Source organism: Nymphalis io, chromosome 4 (genome assembly GCF_905147045.1).
Source record: "Nymphalis io chromosome 4, ilAglIoxx1.1, whole genome shotgun sequence".
NCBI classification, from domain to species: domain Eukaryota; kingdom Metazoa; phylum Arthropoda; class Insecta; order Lepidoptera; family Nymphalidae; genus Nymphalis; species Nymphalis io.
In genome coordinates this window covers 125515-148681 of record NC_065891.1, presented here as the reverse complement: position 1 = coordinate 148681, position 23167 = coordinate 125515, and the positions used below count along the sequence as shown (strand labels likewise).

Sequence of the window (23167 nt, the reverse complement as noted above, 5' to 3'; positions counted from 1 at the left end):
CATCGCGCATGCGCAGTTGCGCACACATTTAAATTACATTCTCCGCGAGAATTTGGCGGGCAACAATACGATTGAATAAAATCGATTCGGTTCGTCTGATTTGAATTAAAAACTTTACATCGTGCCATAAGTGTGGGTCATTTAAATAAAATTTTTACAGCATTCGGAAAATGGTGAGTAAACAATGATTTTTGTTTTTGTTGAACTATCAATTATTAATCTTCTAGAATTTATACTAAATGTTATGTTTTATTTTATTGACATAGCTATCGGTTTAATAAGGAATAATTAAAGGAATCAAAATAAATATCAGCGATCAGTTTGAAAGTCCTTATTCAGTTATTATCTTATTCTTAATGAACTCAAAATATTTCTGGTATACATTGAATTATAAAGATTTACATAATTATAGGGTTTGATTTCATTTCACGTTTTTTTAAATAATTTACATATACATAAAAAAATAACTTATCCTTATGTATCTAAGTGTTGATAGGAATATAAATTAAAATCCATAATTAATTAAAATAGTTAATGTTGGATATACTCATAAAATATGAATATAAAAATCCCAACCCATGGAGTAGGTAATGTTCAGCTCGTTGTCGTTACTGGATTAAAAAAACTCAGTCTAGTTCCGGTTATAAATAGTATATAGGTATGTATGTACAATATGTAATTTATAGTGCTTAGTAGACCCGACATCGTTTGATGATACAAATTCTAAGCTTTTTGTTGAAAAACGTTTTTTTTTCCTATATATTTTTTTGTTGTGATGATTGTTTGATTGAATTCAAAAATGTTAGCAGTCATATTAAAATACCAGTTTCTTTTGATTTGTATAAACATTTTTATTTATTACCATTTAAATAATCCTGAGAAATAGGTATTAGCACCTACTCGGTTTAAGAATAATTATAAAGCTGGTATTTTTTTAAATCGTGGGATCCAAGTTTGACGCGAAAGATTGTCATCGCAGTAAATCTTTTACAAAAACACTCTTTGTTCAGTTATGATAAATCACTTATAGAGTTAGGTATTGTTAGTAAAACATAATTATTATAAAAAAACCTGTAAAATTGTCTAGATTGAATGATGAAGTTGACGCCTCGCCACCGCAGCGCACTTACCCAACGCGAATTACTTAACAAAAATAATAACCTTACCTTTTTTAAATATAGTCGAAACATTGTGTAATGAAATATCAAATAAATTGCATATATTTTTGTATATGACATGACACATATTATTTGTCTTTAAGTCACAATGGTTAGTTGTTTTAAATATAGATATTTGTTTATATTTCAAGTTTCAGCACTTTACTAGCTGGTCCTACATTCCCGGTGCGTTCCTACTTGATTTTCAACTGACATTATTCTAGTGAACAACAATGCCGTGCAATCCTATTGTTGTGTTTCAATATAACAGATGTAAAGAAGAATCCAGCTTAATTATAGCACACGGGACATTTCCTCATTAATCATTAAAAAGAAAATTGTAATGTACTCCCAACAGTGGGCCAAGGTTTCCTTTACCTCTTATCCACAAATCGGTATCATAAGCCACAAGGCTATTTTGCGGTTTGAAATATCTGTTATACAATTACATCATTATTATTAGACGAATTATTAAATAACGATGACGTACGGTTCAAAAGCAAATACATGTTGAAGAATCCTCGTCAATGTCTCGATAATATCAAATTAATTATGAAGCTTCATCTTACGTCCGTGCCACTTAAACGTTACAGAAATTACCGGCGTTAATCGCTCGTTAATATTATTAAACCTTATAAAAACCTTAAAATGTTCTATGGTAAAAAACACAAACGAATTTATTAGACGATATACATAATTATGCACTGTGTTTGTGAGCGCCGAGAAAGTACAGATTCGTAGTCTTAACGGTATGTACGAGTCTGTATAACTATTGATAATCCTAGAAAAAATGTTGAAGCCAGTCCTTAGATGAACAATGATGTCAATAAACTAAACAGGGTCCGTATAACATAAGCTATCGTTAGAGATACAGCCGAAACAAGAACTAAACCAAGTATACTGTGCTTTGTACTACTTATAGAGCCGCAAGTAAATAGTAAAAGTTTTGTTAATTTAATTGTATTTATTAATAGTAAATAATTATTTGATTACAAAATAACTAAAATACTTTTATTTACAGCATGGATAGTATACTACTAGCACTCCTACGAGTACTTACCTATATTTAGCTAAAAACACGCCTCTTTACACTTTGCTTAAAAAATAAAACAAAAAAAAACGGTTAGTGATCTATGGTTATCAAAGGTTTGTCTGATCTTAATATATTGTAACTTTGATTAAGATTTTTTTTTCTTCATTTTTTTTAAAATTGCTGGTTTGGTCTTGTGACTTTACTTTTGCGGCTTCATAGGCGGCGACTCTCACGTTGCGATGCTACATAGCGTAAACAATACCAGCATGAGAGTTTGTTATCGTTTTTCAAGGTTTTTTTAATATGTTTAATATGAAAGTGACAAATAATTCCGGAGATACATTTATTTTTACCAAGTTACACTCTTAATCTAGCTATTCTGTAAAAACAAACGCAAAACTCACTGCAGAACACACCGCTGCAATCGCGACGTGTTAGAACGTGATATAGGACGTTGACTGCTATTATAATTATTATAACATTAAAATTTAAAACGATACGCATCAGATTAGCTTGTCATAAAGCCGAGATGGCCCTGTGGTAAGAACGCGTGAATCTTAACCGATGATCGTGGGTTCAAACCCGGGCAAGCACCACTGAATTTTCATGTGCTTAATTTGTGATTATAATTCATCTCGTGCTTTACGGTGAAGGAAAACATCGTGAGGAAACCTGCATGTGTCTAATTTCACTGAAGTTCTGCCACATGTGAATTCTACCAACCCGCATTGGAGCAGCGTGGTGGAATAAGCTCCAAACCTTCTCCTCAAAAAGAGGAGAGGAGGCCTTTAGCCCAGCAGTGGGACATTCACAGACTGTTACGGTTACGGCAAAGTTTTCCCAATTTTACGAGTGAGAAACAAAGCGAGTTCTTACAGTTAGTAGTGTACTAAACCACATTCCATTTAATTAATAATATAAAGTATATTCAATTTTATGTTGTTAAATGAAGAGTTTTTTTATGAAAAGCACAGAAAACCAAACCTTTTTTGTTGTTCATGTTCTTTAAATTATATAGATAATATTTTAATGTTCATTATAATGTAGATATGTACCTACCTACGTATATACGTCTACATATTCTCTATCGTTTTATTTTCAAATAGACAAAAGGATCACCTTGATCAGTTTGGCTCGTCAAACAATGACCACATCTTAAAAACAATTCAATTAATTGGAACGCAAATTTGTACAAATATACTTTGAAATAGACGTGTACCGCCTAAGATCCTTATGTCGTTGTATGACATAAATAAAAACTGCGTTTTTCTAAACACATATAAAAAAGAAAAAAATAATACTATCTACCTAATGATTGGCCTACCAATCAAATTTTATTGAAGTCATTATTCGCTTATTTTCTTCAAACAACAACCTTAAAACAATTAAGAATCTAATATCTCTTTAATGAATGTTATTTGTTTAATAAAACGGTAATTTGTCGTAACGGTTACCAAGTTTCTATATCACGCATTACGTGATGATCCTTGACTGTTAAGGCTGCGTAGTTTTAAAACTTTACCACGTCGTTTTACTTTATAGACGTGTGTATGTAGGATTCAATATATTCCTAAAGGTATAACTTCAATAAAATGTTTCAGCTACAGCGTAGAGCATCATTATTATTGTAAGCGGTGGAAGGTAAACAGTGGTAATTTGCGTTTATGGGATCCACGCGATTGGTTAGCTGTCACTTCAACTAGGAAAAGCTATGGTGCCTTTGATTCGTAGTTGCGTATTATGTAAGAATATAGTGGGACTAAATACTTAATAAATCGACTCAACTCGAAACCAAACCATACAAAATAAAAGATTAATATAATATGAAAACGAACAACATAAACATCTGTAACAACCGACAGAAAAGCCTACGCATTAAGCTACTAAAAACATAATGAAAACGTACAAAAACTAACAAACTTGCTAAAGTATATTATATACTCTAAAGAATACTATATAATTGTATACTCCTCCCCCCGCCGTCACATCGCGGCGGTGGTGAGCGTCGGCTTAGTGATTTTGTGTTTTGTTGTAAGCGCATCAATCAATCGAATGCAAAAGTGCCTCTGCGATGCCTGAAAATTACAAGCAAAAGCACAAAAGAACTGACGTCAGACAGGCAGGTTATCCAAAAAAGTCTTTTAAAACGTTTTTCTTGCATTGTAAGCACACTGCGAGGAGCACAAATAGATGCAATACAGAAGAACGAACGATGATATTGATGATGGTGATATGCCTACCTAAGCATACGCAACGCATAATTACTTGATAACTAATCACAATGAAATAAGACTGATAATGGATTCAGAGTTCACAGAACTTGCGTAATGATTCGTTCCCAAGTCCGCAGTCATCAATGAAGTCTGCTGCATTATGTTTCTGCTTCAGTTAGAACCGGTTGTAGGTGTACCGCACACTGCATTAGTGCATACAGACACGAATTGAATTCGATCGTACGTGTATCACGATCACGTTGCTCCAGTTATTTTACATTTACCTTATGTTCAGTGTGCCAACCACACCCATTTTAAGGCTGAAGATATCGATGTTATTTAATTAACTCTGCGTTATAATATTAATAATACTAATATAATATTGTCAGCCTCCGTAATATTTGAACACAACGTAAATTATCCTTATAATTTAATAAGGTGTTCATTATCGGCCCCAACGATCTTTCTTGGGTACTAGCCAAGTGCGCAGGGCACTAAGACAAGGCAAAAAGAAGTGTGTGAACAACCGCAGGTGCTGTCTGTGCTCTCTCTATGTCCTTAATGTCATAGTGCGACAGACTATCAGACGGAGGACCAATGGCTTTATGTGAATACCGAGATAAGGGAGTGTAACACTATTGACTTCAAAACTGCGGGTTCCTAATGAGAATTTATTTCAAAAAATCAATAACTCGTATTGCTCCGAATGAGTATGCAAACCGTCGCCCTCATGACCTGTAGCCGTGTGAGCTAGCTAGATCTCTATAAAAGTATACTGATAATAATACTTAATAGTTGCTAAGGCGCCAGGAACCAAACCAGGTGCTACGATGATCTCTTAAAATTAAAAAAACCATAATTCCTTGAAATCTACGGAATATGACTTTCACTCCAGTTCATTTACCTTTATTATATTTTTGTACTCGTATGCACGCTTTTAGGTGTTATTCCTAAACTGAAGATTTAAATAATTCCCAGATAACCAATTACAAAATAAATATTTACTTTGGCTCATTAATGAATCACATCGCGCAATCGCTATCGGCAAACTACATATATTAAATCACTGAAAGGTAAATATGACCTTCCAGTTTTAGTTCGTTGTGATAATTTTTGTATATGAAATGTGAGATATACCAAATGAGCTGCCGTGACGTGTCGACACGAGGTAATAAAACACCTCGTCAAAATTATCGACTCTATTTATTTATTTATTATTATTCGTCACTGGACAGTGGTAAGAACGCATGAATCTTAACCGATGATCGTGGGTTCAAATCCGGGCAAGCACCACTGAATTTTCATGCGCTTAATTTGTGATTATAATTCATCTCGTGCTATACGGTGAAGGAAAACATCGTGAGGAAACCTGCATGTATCTAATTTCACTGAAATTCTTCCTACAACAGTGTATTCCACCAACCCGCATTGGAGCAGCGTGGTGGAATAAGCTCCATACCTTCTCCTCAAAAAAAAAAGGGAGAGGAGGCCTTAGCCCAGCAGTGGGACATTCACAGGCTGTCACGGTACTATACACTGTACTGTCACTGGACATCGAAATAGTGATTTTCATTATTGAAGTTATTAATAAAAATCGCAATTCAGAGTAAAGGGTAAACGAGTCAGTGTAACGTGTAACGAGTTGGACGCATTGACGATGTAAGGGAGGGATAATATTTGTTACAGTGAGAATTAGTATAAGCAGCGGTGACTTACAATCAAGTGGACCATTTGCCGACTGGTAGCTATTTTTACATAATGCTCAAGCTCGTCTGGGTATGTACCACCCACTCATCAGATATTCTACCGCAGAACAACTGTACTTGATATTGTTGTGTTTCGGTTTAAAGGGTGAATGAGCCAGTGTAATTACAGGAACAAGGGACATAACTGTTTTGATCCCAAGGGTGGTGGCACATTGGCGATGTAAGCGATGGTTAACATTTCTTACAATGGCAATATCTATGGTCATTGGTGACCACTTACCACCAAATTACCCATATGCTCGTCCACCTACCTATTCTATAAATAAATAAATATATATTTATAGATATATATAATAATACTAACAACACTATGATTTAAAAATATATCATATTGTAAAACAATATATTTATTCGAGTTGATTAATTAGTCGGCCAAGTGACAACTCGTTGTTAAATAAAGAACACGACGGTCACGACTTGCTGTACTTATTGAATTTACTTTTATTTGAAATTAGCAATCAACTACGTTTACATTTAAAAAGTTTCAAGAAGCATGTTGAAGTCTACAGTTAAGTGTACAGTACTGGCATTAGTAGGAAATATATATATATATATACGAGTATGTTTATACACAGGTTCGGACGAGTCAATTCCAATCTTCCACCGACGGATTAAATTCCGAGGTTCTTAAGACATAGCCATAATTTAACATTGCCTAAGTTGGTACTTATTGATTTATGATTAACACTCGGACTCATATTGCAACGAGAATGAAACATCGCCCATAGCATTAAGAAACATCCTCACTAATAATATTACAAATAAGAAACTAAGTTTATTGTACTGTACTTTTTTCACAGAAATGAATTGACGTGTTTTTTGCATGGAAATAGTTTATGACCTGGGGAGTGACATATACTAAGTGACGTAGGTTAGATTACATAGGCTAGGTGACGTAGGCTAGATGACAAGTTTTTTATCCCGAGAACTATACAATTTATGTAGTTCAGATCTATAGCGTTATACTATAATAATATAATCATTTTAGAATAACCACTATATGCTAAAATGAATGAACTAATATCGATGGAATTTCGCAAAAATTTTAGATTTTGAATAGATTTACATCATTATAATATTAAAATAATGTAAAGAAAAAGTATAGAGATAAAAATATAATAACTTAAATTATCTAATGAAAAAGTAAATCTAATGATGTAATTATGAATAGACTTTTAAAAGTAAACTTTGAGTTATGACCACACACTAATAAAACATATACTATGATCCTGATTTTATCATCGAAGTTTAGAACTTCATTTAAAGACATAATGTTTGTCTTCTGTTTTAATTTTTTGGAATACCTTTAATCATATTACCAAAACATTGCCACATGGTGACACTGTTCACATTATATACGAACGTAATATATTTTCACAAAACGTTGCTGCCCCCCAGGGATCCTTTGTCCACATTATAAGTAGGTATGTCGTATCAGAAACACATAACTGTCGGTACCGGTACCTCAATGAGAAAGTCATTAAGATTACATCACAAATTTATTGTTATATATTCATACTACATATTGAACTAATATGAATTGTTAACTGAGTCGTTGGTCAAACATCTCAGTTCAATTCTCCAGTCAGGCTGATAGTGAGTTTTTGAGGTTTTCTAATAAAATATTCTCTCTAGCAAACAGTCAGCGGCAATCAGGTTCACAGTTAGCATTTCTTATGTCATCATCGTTATTATAAATTGCTCTAAAATAATTTAAAAAAAAAATCGGTTTTATTGATAAGAGTATAAAAGAAAGGGCGATAGTTTTGCTCAGTCTCTTGGAACGGACTAAATTTCAACAGTTAAAGTACAAATGAGTCTTACACGATTGAGTTACATCTCCCCTGGGTACGGTGTCCTGTAACTAAATGATTGGTTCCGAGTGACCGCAACCAGTGGAAAGTTCGAAACAAACTAACCGTGATAGGTCACATGTCCATTATCTATCAATATAAATTAATATAATCTATCGAATATATATATAGATAAGTCAATCAAATTTACCTTAAATAATAACTTCAAATTCTTATTCAAATATGTATCAGGTACTAAATATATTTATTTTTATACATGTAATATACTATGATGATTTTGATCGTGATGTTTGCTGGAATTATTTCTTAAATCACATGCATTTACAAAAGCAAAATTCATTAAATAATTCTTAGGTACATATAAGATATTTATTCTTAGCTTATACAATATTTTGCTCGTGCTAGAAATGGATCATATGAAAATGCAAAATGTATTCTAAACGTATACTTAGTTTTAGTACAAACTGCTGACAACCCCTTCTTGAAGTTTATTCTTTTATAAACCGCAATATTTTTATGTAAAGCACTTCGATATCGAAACAATACATAAGTCTACTCCAATAAACGACTTTGACATTATACTAACGCGATTTCATTGGTCATCAACGAGTTCTCAAATATTCTATGAGTTTAATATGGAATGTCGGCGAAGTTACCGGAACTGGAGAAATAAAATTTAAAAAGCTATAAGTAGTTAAGTAGAATAGTGGTGTAGTGTAAATAGTGGTGTAGTGTAAATAGTGGTGTAGTGTAAATAGTGGTGTAGTGTAAATAGTGGTGTAGTATAAATAGTGGTGTAGTGTAAATAGTGGTGTAGTGTAAATAGTGGTGTAGTGTAAATAGTGGTGTAGTGTAAATAGTGGTGTAGTGTAAATAGTGGTGTAGTATAAATAGTGGTGTAGTATAAATAGTGGTGTAGTATAAATAGTGGTGTAGTGTAAATAGTGGTGTAGTATAAATAGTGGTGTAGTATAAATAGTGGTGTAGTATAAATAGTGGTGTAGTATAAATAGTGGTGTAGTATAAATAGTGGTGTAGTATAAATAGTGGTGTAGTATAAATAGTGGTGTAGTATAAATAAGATATCTTCGACAAGAACTGTTTGTGGCGCATACGGATTATAACGAAGTTATTAGCAAATCGAATGGAATTTGTAATTCTAAAGTTTGTTTAACTTTACTCCTTCTATTTAGATTAGTATATACGAGTAGGTACGCAAGAGTCAAGTCTGTAATGTTGTTAGCTCCTTACGACAATGGTACGTACTAGAAATAAATAGTATTTAAGCTAAATGAGTTGGTACAATCACTGTACGCAAGCAATTATTTCAACTTCACCCTCCTTCAATGAACGCTTGAAGACTTTCCACGGTTGTTGCCTCTGTTGATGTTTGTTGTTAACAAAAGATTTCCAAGTGTATCTCACTTTCGAATGTTTTGACTCACCTTCAATTTGTATGAATGACTTTGAACATTTTTTGCTATCACGTCAGTGCTTATTTATTATTAGCACGCTCTTATTAAACCAGCAGCAATTTACAATTGTACTGATGAACGAATACATGATACTAATCAACGAATCAATATAAAGCCGTCAATAATCGCAATACACGAGTCATTTCATCTAAAAATATGAATATGTAGTTCTATTATATTATATAAAAGAATAAACGTAAATCGAAGCACAGTCGTATAGGGCAGGTGGCGTGAAGAGACACGCGATAACTGTCTAAAATGGTGAAAAATATTTTAAGTGTCAAATTTTAATATAAAAAAACAGGTGAGTTAACAGAACAGCTGACGGTAACACCACTGCCCATACATTGCCACTGTAAGAAATATTTACCATTTAATACACAGCTCAGCCACGGGAACTAACATGTTTTAACTTGTGGCGCACTCGCACTTTACGCCGAAACACAAAGTTTCGCCATGCACCGGTACAACATATGTTATCACCCCAGCCCTGCTTCTACAAATCTATTCTGTCTATTATATCATTTATTACATACACATATCACATACAATTCAAAAATAATGCAATGTTGAAACGTTTCTGTTTGTTTTAAGGAGTCTGACTAGACTACAGTGCTATTGTCACTCCTGTTAAATCCTTGCCTATTTTCGTTCATTTTGTAATACCTCGGGCAGCTTTGAACAAATGTATGTTATTCTTACCTTGTGGACTCTCTGTTCTTTACTTTTTTACATTAACTCATATATTTAATGACAATTTTTGTTCTAAAAAATATCCAATATTAACAACCTATTAACATATTTAGGGTAAGCACTAAGTTGAGGGGTGACACAATCTTTCGTAGAACACAACACATAATGCTGCGAACGCGATAGGAAACTGTAACGACATTTAGATTTTCCGGGTGAAAGTATAGGAGCGGTCTCGAGGGAGCATGGACACTATAAATGCTTTCGCTCATACAATCCACGAATCATGTCGAACATTCTCAACAAATAGTGAAGACTTAAAGGCACTTCGCGTGTACGTACTTAAAGAGAAAGGTAAACTTTTTTGATTTATGCCTATACGTACGATAACATATTCTAAAAAAAAATATGAACATTAGGTATGAAGTGTTTTTAATTATTATTACAAAAAATATATACTAAAAGATATAAACTATTACTCATACCTAAGTACGAATAATAATAAAATATAGTATAAAACAAAACCCGCCTCAGAACAAAGTTGAAAAGGGACAGGCAAACTTTAGACACTGTTTTTTAAGGCATTGGAAAAGTTCTCCCGTGCCCCAGTTGGTTACTGGAGATGTTACCCACTCCTCATCGCGTAGGTATGCGTACGGTAACTACAAACACTCTAAAACAGTGTGTTTTAAAACATAGCAAATAATATCATGATTAAATAATAAGTGATATAACATAACTACTGGTTAAAATGACTGCCTTGTGTGTTGGTCTAGTGGCTTGATGTAAGGCCGCAGACCCGGAGGTCCTGGGTTCAATTCCCAGGTCGGGAATTGTGTACGCTTGTACACTATAATATCTCCTGCGCAGTTGGCTAATCTCTCTAAACATTGGCCGCCGTGGCCGAAATCGGTCTGAAGGACATTATTATTTATTACTGGTTAAAATGGCACGTCATATTATTGCTTTGTGTGCCCCTGCAATACTGATAAGTGAGAATATTATATGAACTTTGGAAATTCTACTAGTTTACGTTCCCAATTCTATTCAATTGAATCGTTGTGTTAGTAGGATAACACTAATAACTTGCTAAAATTCACCTCTTTTTAAAGTATTCATTTTACTACGACTGTAAAGAAAAACTGGGATTTACAACGATTATTCTTTCGCTGTCAGCATATGATGTGACAATTGTGTTTGTCTTCACGATAGGTTTTAACTTTTCTACATAAAATTATCTTCATTGAATACACGGCCTTGTTAATTTGGTTTTTAAACACTAATTCGAATTTATGGTTAGCCTACAGTTACCTTGAGTAACAGAGGTGCTAAACGGTTTCCTAATATTAAGGAATTTATTTGCGTTAATAAACACAAAAAATAGGCGGACACTCTTTTCTAAATTCACAAATGGCCAATGTCTGAACAAAGTCCTTTTCTTATTATATTGTTACGCAAGTTTTAAGTGTTGTGTATAGTACATATTTATTTATATATATAATATATATTAAAACTGTTTTTCGTGTTTTAAGCAGTTTACACAAATCCACTAATAAGTGTTCTTTTGCAAAAGCTGCAAAAGTAAAAGTCAAGTAACGGCTGTAAATGTTCCACTGATAGGCCAAGGCCTCTTCTCCTTTTGAGGAGACGATGTGGAGCATATTCCACCACGCTACTCCAATGCGGGTTGCCGGATACTTATAACGGTTTCTTTTCTGTCAAGTTTCCTCACGATGTTTCTCTTCGTAGTCCAGCAAGAAATGAACTAGAAACACAAATTAAGCATGAAAATTTAGTGGTCAATAAATCAGTAATCACTTCGATAGTTTGTTTATGATGTACATAAAAATCGACTGCCTAAAATGGTTGTGTCGTTTGTTTTTATAACAAATAAGTTAAGCTTTTAAGACAACTCCAAACAGATATATACGGATATACGGATTAACATTGAAAGATACTCCTTACGGGTAATAACGTCTAAACTGTACCGAATGTACGATCGCGACCTTACGGCCACGTTTCATTTACAAAATTCTCTAAATAAAATGATTAATAAAAACTTTTTTAAATTTTTATTTATGTAGAATATATTTGTTCTGCTGCATTCCATCTGTAACTGCAACAAGGATGGAATAATGCGAAACTTGTGGATTCCTAGCGTTTTAACGTATATAACAGAAGAAAAAGTTTTTTGCTGAAAAAGCTTATCATCAAAATATATAAACCCTTAACGTTTATTTGTGATCGGCTGCATGACTATTTATTATATAAAAATAAAAGAGCACAAACCTATTCTAATCACCCTTATAAAATCTTTATGATATATCAAATCTATTCGATCAAAGTAAACTAGCAGTCCGTACATGTCCCACCGCTGGACGAAGCTTTCGTCCCGCTGCTCCAATTCGGATTGGTTGTACCGATCACCGTTTCATCCCGGCGGAGCACGACTTGAATAATAAAAACAAATCAAAGAAATGAAAACTCAATAATGCTTGACTTAATGTTTCGGTTAAGGTCCACGTATAGGTAAGTAACTAGGTAGCTTGTATAGACTTCAAACTATACAAACACATTACGACATCGTTTAAATTAATACGTTTATTTTCTTATTTAAAATTAGTTAAGCAAATAAATGTAATTTAATAAATACTTGAGTAATTTAGTAAATTACTGTTCACATATTTACAAAGAACCTCAATAACAAATACCTTGATAACATCATAAACTCGGCTACAATTTGTTTCACCGAATGAATCAACAAATTTTTTTACACATATAATCAAGTATTTAAGGCTACTCGCAGATTATAACACGATTGTTCATCGATAATTATAAAAAAAAAACACTATTTACAATAATGTAAGTTTGACACAACAATGTTTGTCTTTATGGTCTCCTTTAAAGCAAGTGTAGTCTGTGTATGACACCCTGTCCTTCCATAACAAGACGTATTATAATTTCTTTAATTTACTATATAAAATATAAATATACGTGTAAGTGTATAATTGAATATGTTGTAGAAGTGTTTCAGTATCACAGTGAGCGTTATTATCGACTCGGTTATTGGTTTTTACAGTCACAGGATTTTTTATAGTAAATAAAAATGTATTTATTAATGTTTTTTATATAATTGTGCCATCTTTTACCGCATTGCATATAGGCAAACATGGTTTAGGGATTTCAATTATATCATAGTTCCTTTTTTAATTCAGGTGCTTTTAGTACGGTTTATGTCATTTATAATTTTTTGAACTCATTACGTCATTACAATCAGTGGCGTAGCTTGCTCTTGATGGGCCCTGTATCAAAATTTGATGGGCGGTCCTTCATCTTAACTGCGGCGATGACCTTTTTTATTTTTTTCACGTTAAGCTAAACTAACTAACTATTCAAATTTATTTTTCAAATGTGTATAATATTTTCATTTCTTCCCGGTAAATTAAGCGTACGGTCTTACACTTCGAGTGAGACTTTGGATAACATTTTACGAATTTTTGCTTACTCGGGTTCGGAGCCCCTTTTCCTAGGAGGCCCGGATCTTTGATACAGCTGAAACGGTGGTTACTACGCTTTAACCAAAAATCACAAGTTGAAATTCGGGTTGCTCAGTTTTAACGTTTTATAATGTATTCGTATGTTTTACTGGGTCGTGTCACGGGTGATCCCCGAGCCGCACTGAAAGGAGCAAGCTAGTATTGAGTTAGTATAATATTGACGATACTTATGACGCCTCCCGTTAACCGACTTTTAAAGCAATATTTTCAACGATCACGATTTTTTCAAAACCTACTTGTTCGGTTTTTTGTGATGCCTTCCCTGATGTAATCTATATACTTGATTGAACGTTTCTGATCGTGCCGTTGAATGGACCGGATCTTTTTGATACTTTTACATTTTTTTTATAATATATTATGGCATTTGTTGGCGTTTGTACAAAATGTTTAATATATGACTCTTCTATATATCTATGTACACAGTAGTTACAACTCACAGCAGTCAGCTACAAAGCGGCTCTAGATCGTGCACTTGACCGATTTGTCGATGTTGTTGCAAATGCACTTGCAACACTCTTGACACTGCAGCTATCAAACAAATTGGATAGTCAGCTTAAGTAGAAGTCTTTGTCCTTGTTGGAACCCGTGATGGCTCGTGACACGCTAAAGTCAAAATGACAAAAGATCGTGATATATTCTTGTCGCCTACAACTCTCGTCACTGCGCACCGCACTGCACATCCGTTATGGTTAGGGAGCTGGCGAGCATTTTACTGTATGATTCGCGCGTGTTTCATATCGACAGCTATTAAAGTTTAGATCCTATTTCTATTTCGTCCTATTTCTTATGTCCGACTACGCGTTTTTGAGTTGCAAAAAAATAAAATAAAAAAAGGATACTATATTTTTTATAGTTATTTATTTATTTATTTGCTCATATCTACATCTGACGTTGATGCTTAAAATCATCCTAGAAACGGATAAATTCCATAAGACAGACATCCAGGGCCCCGTATCATCGCGGGACGCAGTTGTTAACAAGTAAAAAAATAAGCATTGACATTTATTATTTCCATTGTTATTTTTAGACATACTGACTTTTTTTACATAAAGCTTGCAGTGCCAATAAAGAAGTTACCTCCAACCCTATACGGGACCAGGAGGCCCATTGACTTTCTTTTTACTTATTATAAAAATATATTTAGTTACATAATACTAAACATTTTACGCGCGTTTAGTTAAGATAAATTAAAGATCCATGCGATTATTTTCATCCGTTGCGGTCCTGCCTTAATTGCTCAATTTATTGAACAGAAATTACTCAGGGTACCCTAATCAAAGTTTCGTTTCGCGATCCTAGCTTGAGAACGGAGTGGTGTAATACTTAATATTCGTAACAACAAGTAGATCGGTAATTAGGAGCCGCTTTGTTTTCAGTCACGTTTACGAGGCACAAGCACACACATCAAGTGATCGTTTGCGTTGTTATCGCCGCAGTCTGAGCTACATTATTAATTGACTGACTGTCCTTTGTAAGTGATCTATTGTAAATGGTAAGTAGGCGTTTTAATTAACTATACTCATTGGCTTAGTCAGATTATTATAACTTATTTTCAATATAATGAACTAACCCTTTCTAAATATCAAGATATTTTGTATAAATATATAAGATAAGAAGATTAGTTTAACTCAATTTATGTTGAATTTAAATAACCTGCACCTGGTGTTACATTGTCAATATACCTTCTTTTTTTATTTATTTCTTATAATTATAGTTAAATACATAGACCCGATAAATAGTAAAACCCTTTATCTGAACATTTAGCGGAACAAAATTTATTTATAACAGTTTTCCGAAAAATAAATCAAGATTCGCTGCATTTTTCTTCAAAAACAAACGGCCCTCGAAGATAGCGCAACATTGCACGACATAGTTGCCGATGTATTTAAAGTAGAGCTGGTGTTAGGTATAAGATTAGACTAAATAAACACGCGGATTCACGATTTGGACATTTGCCGTGACTCCCTGTCCACTTAGTCGCGTGCAACATACATACTACTCCTCGTACTTACCTAAAATAATAAACCTGCTAACTCCATATTAGACGGATTAATTGCTCATACAAAAAACTTTAGGTATATATGTAAATTAATACGCATCGTATTAAAACAAGAAGATCACAACAACTCTGAAAGAAACGGATATCAATATATGTTTATATTATTTTTACAAGCGCTTGAGTTTAAAATATTATTTAAGCTTATGAAACTAATTCCATCATTAAAAAAACCGGTGGCTCGAGAATATACAAAAAACTTCCTACTGATTAATATAATATGTAAATTAATAATTTTCCATTCGTCAGAGAATCGTAAGCTTTAGAGTCCGAATGTCTGCTACTGTTATCTGTGTTTGAAAACATACTTAGTTATGCACAATTTGAGAAGCTGATCCTGCGCTTTGAGTAGTTTGTAGACCAGTCTTAGATACTTCTAGATTCCGTCATGTCTTCCGTTCGTGTTCTTCCTCGTGGTCGCGGGACAGGTGCGGTATGCGGTAGTTAATAGATTATATCGAAGTAGTCCTTTTATGTACTACGTCTCTTGCCCAGTTGGACAGAAAAACCACAAAACCACACATTAATTGCTTTTGAAAATCCCGCTAATTTACAATTACTATTATGTATTTTGTAGCGCTGGTTGAAATTTTAATAAAAAACCCAGTATATTTTTATTTGCCGAACTCGAGGTGTGAGCCCAGGTCCGTAGTGCCTGCGACTTTATAAGCTAACCATTATACCAACGACGCAATCAAGAATAGAAATAACAAATGTATATGCGATACAACTATATTATAATGATAAAAAGCGTGGAGCTTGTACTTACTAAAATAATGAGTTTCTTCTTGGTAAAATCTACATTTCGAACCGGCGGTAGTCTTACATTTAATATTATAATCCTGTAAAATGACGATTCAAGAGTCTACTTGTAAAAGCCTGCTCGAATAATGTATATTTTGACTTAGACATTTTTTTAATTTTCACTATCGTGCAAATTATACATTCCGCTAGTTTTAATTTTAAAGAAAACCTTTGCAAAAATCTCACATTGTACTTATAATAATGGAGCCAATTCACCACCTACTATGAAGCCAGTTAGGATGAGTTGATAGATGAAATTATTTAAAAAATCTTATAAATGCCAGTTTATGATCTAATTCTATGCTTGCATGTCTTGCGTCAGAGTTTTGCTGCCTTAGACGCGGACACAAAGATGATTTCGTTGTTACGGATCATAATGTCTGCCTCACCTTGAGCTAAAGTGAGCCTTGCTTCCATGAGAGCTGTTCGATCGTTAAGAGACCTATTTATTACATCTTCAAGAAGGTTACATTTTGGGTTTATTTCGTCATGTTGCCATTGAGGAGCCGTATATCTACCTATACCTACATGCATTCATACATATACTACTACTATCTATTGTCTACGAGTAGATACACATTTTGTGAGAAATATACATATTATTTAATGTTTTACTAAATCATCAATACAACGTATCCAAATAAGTATACGTTTTAATGTATTAGCCAGAATAACTATATCAATATGTTTAGGCAGATAAAGGCTAATGGCCCACCGCCCATAGACATATGGACACTGTATACATATAATTATTTTAATATATATGTATTATGTGTAATATATTTAACATGGCAAAAAAGTATTACAAAGAATAATATTATATATATTCCTTACATCATCAATGTTTCTCCACTTTCAATTGTGATGGCGGATAGTATCCAGCCAGATGATATAAACCGAACCAAAAGCAAATAAACCCCCACACAGTGTGTATCATCACACTAAGTGTAGGGCTTTCACTGGTGGTAGGGCTTTGTGCAAGCTCGTCTGGGTAGGTACCACCCACTCATCAGATATTCTACCGCAAAACAGCAATACTTGGTATTGTTGTGTTCCGGTTTGAAGGGTGAGTGAGCCAGTGTAATTACAGGCACAAGGGACATAAAATCTTAGTTCCCAAGGTTGGTGGCGCATTGGATATGTAAGCGATGGTTGACATTTCTTACAATGCTAATGTCTAAGAGCGTTGGTGACCACTTACCATCAGGTGGCCCATATGCTCGTCCGCCTTCCTATTCTATAAAAAAAAAAAAAAGCCTCTCACACACATAACAAGATAATCCCATAGACAATAACTAAGTACATTTTTTGATTAATTGTGCATATTGCTAACACTTAAACTTTATAACGAGTTTAGAGTTGAAAAAATTGGTATGATGTAGTCATATTGTTTACTAATTCACAATAAATAATAGATTGCGATACGTGGAATAGTTTCTACGGTGCGTATGCATCAAAATATCGTATTAGTATTCTTCCCACGCGTGTCGAACTTATTTAAGCTGAACTGCATTTATACAAAAGGTTAACTATGTGAATTTAAGTAAAGAGTGATAAATAGCGTCGTTTTTATGAGAATTGCTTGAGTTGTGTGGACAAAAGACATTTTGCAAATCGTCAATTACAATGGATTCCCTTCAATATTATACCGTAAATAATATCAATTTCAATATCTTGGAAATAACATGGTTCATAAAATAATTAATTTCGTTGTACTGTCGTTATAACTGAAATAAATATAAATTTAAAAAACTTTGTATTATACTACGTATGATAAATCCTTATTAAGTTTTATTTCTCATTCGGTCATAATATAATTCCTCATTTCAAGGATGAGAATCAAAATGGGCAAATTCTAGAGAACAACAATTAAGGTTTTGTAGCTCATCATTTCGCCACAGGCCCAAATCAAACGACGCCGACGTAGATCGTAGTCGTCATTGTGTCGCAATCGCTGCGTGAGAGTATGCACTCGCGCCTTAGCTAAGGACTGTTCACATATAAAAAACTTACAACAAAGTAACCACTAGGACTAGTGCCCTTTTTATCGCTGGAAAAACGCTTTACGCGTTTTCCCCATAGTGGGGGGGTATGTGGGGCTCGCCGGTGTCCAAGGCGCCGAGTGCGCCCCAAACATCGGAGTACCCACTAATAAACCAGCGGTACCTTTTTCGTCTTAACAAGGATCACCACGGGATCGTTTTCGCATGCTACCGTGGCGCTCTGACGAAGGGCTGGTGCCCTGCATCACCTTGACGTTACTCTGAAGTGATAACTCATTGCTTGTTGTTATTCGATATTCATTTACTATATAATATATACGACTTGATAATATAAGTTTACTTCACTCTTTTTTATAATGGCATTCATTCTTATTTATTATTATTATTATTATTCATCATTTATTTTTAATATTTCGAAATATATGTAATGTTTTCAAGAGCGCCGAACGAGACCGGAGTGGCAGAGTGGATTGCTGTTAAAACGGTTCCGCAGCATCTCCGAATCGCTTGAAAATATTCCACTTAACCCGGTTCCCCAGAGGAACCTGGTATCTTTCTAAGAAACGTTTGCTCTGCATCACACAGTGTCTAGGCTATAAAGCTACAGATCACAAAGTCCAAGATGTAATTCCTAGGTCGCAGCGTAAAATAAATATTTTTTTCTGTGAAAAAATTGTCAGTTGTGTTACACTGCAGTGCCAATAACTATAATTATTCCATATCAAAATATTAGGTGTATTAATTAACTAGCTGAGCCCGCGGCTTCACTCGCGTATAGGTAACTTAAAAAACACTTAGAGCAGACTTGTAACGTTTCAGTATACACAACATTTTTAGTTTTATTTTCATGGGAAATTAGTATTTCATTCGGTTTTTACCACACCCGGATAGCACGACATACAATTGGAATCATACATGAGAAAAACATCATCCCCTGTGCTTTATTTATTGTGACTGCAAACGATACCTTCACAGGAAATTGTGTCCTTTTAAAAAAAAAAGTAAATCTTTTTTTTAATAAATACTTATTATCAACTAACCGTCTAAATAAATGGTTCATTTTTCGCCCAGAGAATCGGAATTGCGATTCAAAGGGGAAATGCTGTTAGCACTCTTGCCACCATTCCAGGCGGTCACGATTTGTACTATTTTTAGTTTTTATTTGTATTTATTTAAAGCTTTAATTTACTTGTCAAACTAACCTACTCAGCTACCCGTTGTAATAATATGTCAAAACTATAAAAAGTACTAAAAATTGACTGTCTTTTTTCGGCCTTATATCGATATCTTTCATCAGAATTAATATTTTATAAAAATGACTTTTCAAATAATGCATTCTTAAAATAATGCAATCTTAGAACAGATTTCATTACCGTACAAAAGGTTATAGTGAACCTTAAAAGATAGACATATATCTACGCATGGACGAGTTAACCGACAAATAACAGCACAAGCTGAACCCTATTTAATATGATTGATCATATCGATCTGAGTTCAATTTACATTGGAAGTACAGTTATTTTATAGCAATTATATCAAATAGATGTTCGACGTGATTCTTTAATTTGACATAACTTTATTATTTATAGACCGATAGAAATAAAGCAAACACTAAATTTTAAGTGAACTGAACGATACATTAGTGAAAACCGCACTCAAATCCGTTAAGCCGTTTCTAAGACTAGCGTGCACAAACGGACACACAAACAGACAAAAATTCAAATCATTGTGTTGGGTTCTATTTCGTTGATAAAGGCACCCGGTAATAGTTTTACGCATATATTTTCCATGTACAGACAGCGGGCAATTACAGATTTATTATATGTATATATAAATAAACGGATTAAAATAAGGTCGTGGGAAATAAACATTACAGCGACTCCTCACGTACACTTATTTTAGAACTAGTACGTTTTCTGTTTCAAGTTCACACTACTTCTTCAACAGTTTGTAGATAATTGCGATGATTTGCGAAAGTAAAACTGTTCGTTTTTTCTTCCAGAAACCACAGAGCTATTTATGTAAAAGCGCGTACATCGTAATATTGTACGGTGTCATTCAAGCTACCCATGGCGTACCGGGAACACAGTTCGCGTCCCACGTCAGTTTTAACACGCCATCACGTAGCTTCGCTCATGGGGTCGGCGACCCCATACCAGTGTTCGACCGACGGGCCCACCAGCGGCACACGCAGAATCCGCCCATAAAGAGGTTGCGAAGTAAGTATTTGCTCGTTACCGCTCGTGGTCCTTGAGACATTCGACGCGATTTGTTAAGATTCGAACGCATATAGTATTAGGACAAATAAGGTTTAAGTTTTTTTTTATTTATTACCCGAATAAGTAATAAAATAGCTATATGAAATATAATTCATTATTCATTTTCAAAACCTAATCGTCTTTAAATGCATATAATGGTACATATAATAGATGTTTATATTGTGTAGCTTCCACGCGAAATTCAATAATAAATACTGTCTTTACATATTAGTCTGCTTTGCTCATTCAACCCCCCCACTCCAACTCCATGGGTCCAGGAAAGGTTACACAAAGTTATACTAACTACTAACTTTGTATAACCATAATAATGAAACCATATCGTTAAACATTTAACGATATCCTAACAAATACGTCTTCTGATGTTTTGGTTTATCTCGTTTCCAGGGCCGGCGACGCGATCGCCTGCCGGATACCCGCGACAGAAGCCCACGATACCCTTCCAGGCCGAGGAGGTCCCGCACGGGCAGACGATCGGGACGCCTTGGCAATATAATAGCTACATGAGTATGATTTGAAACATATTTTCACCATTATCTTCTGGTCTACGCCCGTATTTATTAATAAACACATCAGGCAATTAGTATTATTTTCTAATGATTTATAAGACATTTGGATAGAATATTATTTTAAAAATAACATCTAAGACGAAATTAGATTTGAAAAAAAAAACTTACAAAGGTTTTATATAAGATTCCAAACCGAGATGTCCAGTAGTAAGATCTCTTGGATTGAACACTGAATTCATGTGCTTCATTTGTAATTATACATGAACGCCGTCGTCCTGGGGGCGACGGAGAACATTGCGAAGAAACCAGCGCGTGTCGAAAGAAATTCATAACATCCACCAGCCCCCTGTGAAGCGGCGCGATAGATGCAACTCTATTCAGGTTCCATGTTCGCCGTGTATGTCGACACCAATCATCGGAAACGGGTGGACCGATTATTATTTATAACAATCCCGTATAAATGGGTAAATCCCTTATTACCCATTCATTATTACTATTTCAGCCTACACAGCCATAGAGATGGGAATCATTTATCATTATTATGGTAATCATTTATCTTATCGATTGGTATCTTAAGTATAGATGGTTTGTATTATACAACATTACCAACTAAATTTAATTCCAAGTTAATAAAGAAAACTTCGTCCTACTACACTTACCCTTAAACCAGTACTAATATCAGACTACATACTACTATGATATAATTGAACTGTAATTATCTTAATAATGTGGTCGTGAAGGTGTCCCGATACAAGTGCTGCCTCCGTCGCCGTACAAAGTGGACTCGCCCGACCCCGAGTCTCTGTGGCCGGTCGGACTGTTCCTGCCGCCCCTCACTCCTCTGCGCTTCGGGCCCCTCCGCCGGTCTGGTTCTGACAGCGGCGACGGTGCGAAATCGGTTTTATAGTATTACTTCTTCGGTATATATACTTTGTGTAACGCGAAGAGTCGCTTTTTAATAAAAAAAATTATTCAATTTTCTCGATACAAAACATCACGAAATACCTCACCTCTAATACCTATTTTATATTGTAATGCTATGTAAGGTTATTGAGACCCAAATGGATAATTAATTATATTCACACGTAGTCCAGGGCTGGCGTTAGCGGTTACTACGTTTACGAAATAGGTACCACACCTCCTTTGGTAGGTCACGGGTACATGAACACACGCGAACAAAATTGTGACCGCGGTTTGTTTTAATCATCATCGGGCATAATTTAACTAAAAAAACCATTCGGCGGGATAAGTGAAACATAGGCAACATCACATTAATACAATACTGGTCGCCCTCGGTAGGAACAGCAAATAAATTAGATCGTGTATTTGTTATCCATTGGGCGTCGCTATCGCCAAAAGTGGATATTTACGGACATTAGTTACAGACTATACTTTATATTTATTACATTAATAACCAGATTATATCGGCGGCTTTGCCAGTGCGGATGTTTTTTACAGATGAATTTTATGTGTACAGATAAAACGTTATTTTAAATTTAATCCAGTAAATGTCACAATCGATATATATTTATCGTGTAGTAATTAAACTGTAATATTACTTTTTCCAGATAAGAATTCTGAAGATCCCTACCTGCTGGAAGGCTCCGAAGCCATAGCAGCTGTTGCAAAATCGACTCGCCACGGCCTTCTGTACTTCCATGATATCCCGCATATTAATTCGCTGCTCGCAAATCAAGAATTACGAATTCAAAACAACCTCAAGCCTCATCGAATCGCAAGCATACGACAGACTTGGCCGTACAACAGACCTTAGGATAAAAATAAAAAAAATATATATATATTGTTTATGGTAT

General features: G+C 34.4%; 1 protein-coding gene across 2 annotated transcripts; it reads left to right on the top strand.

Moving 5' to 3' along the window:
• Nucleotides 1-2: 2 nt before the first annotated feature.
• On the top strand, nt 3-23163 carry LOC126781739 (uncharacterized). 2 transcript variants are annotated; one of them, XM_050506768.1, is made up of 5 exons: nt 3-173; nt 20571-20787; nt 21232-21351; nt 22094-22240; nt 22922-23163. In XM_050506768.1, the coding sequence occupies exons 1-5, from the start codon at nt 171-173 to the stop codon at nt 23125-23127; spliced, it is 693 nt and encodes a 230-aa protein (XP_050362725.1). In that variant the 5' UTR covers nt 3-170; the 3' UTR covers nt 23128-23163. The 2 variants fall into 2 exon arrangements, with proteins under 2 accessions (XP_050362725.1, XP_050362726.1); XM_050506769.1 differs by lacking the exon at nt 3-173 and adding an exon at nt 15132-15197.
• Nucleotides 23164-23167: the final 4 nt, after the last annotated feature.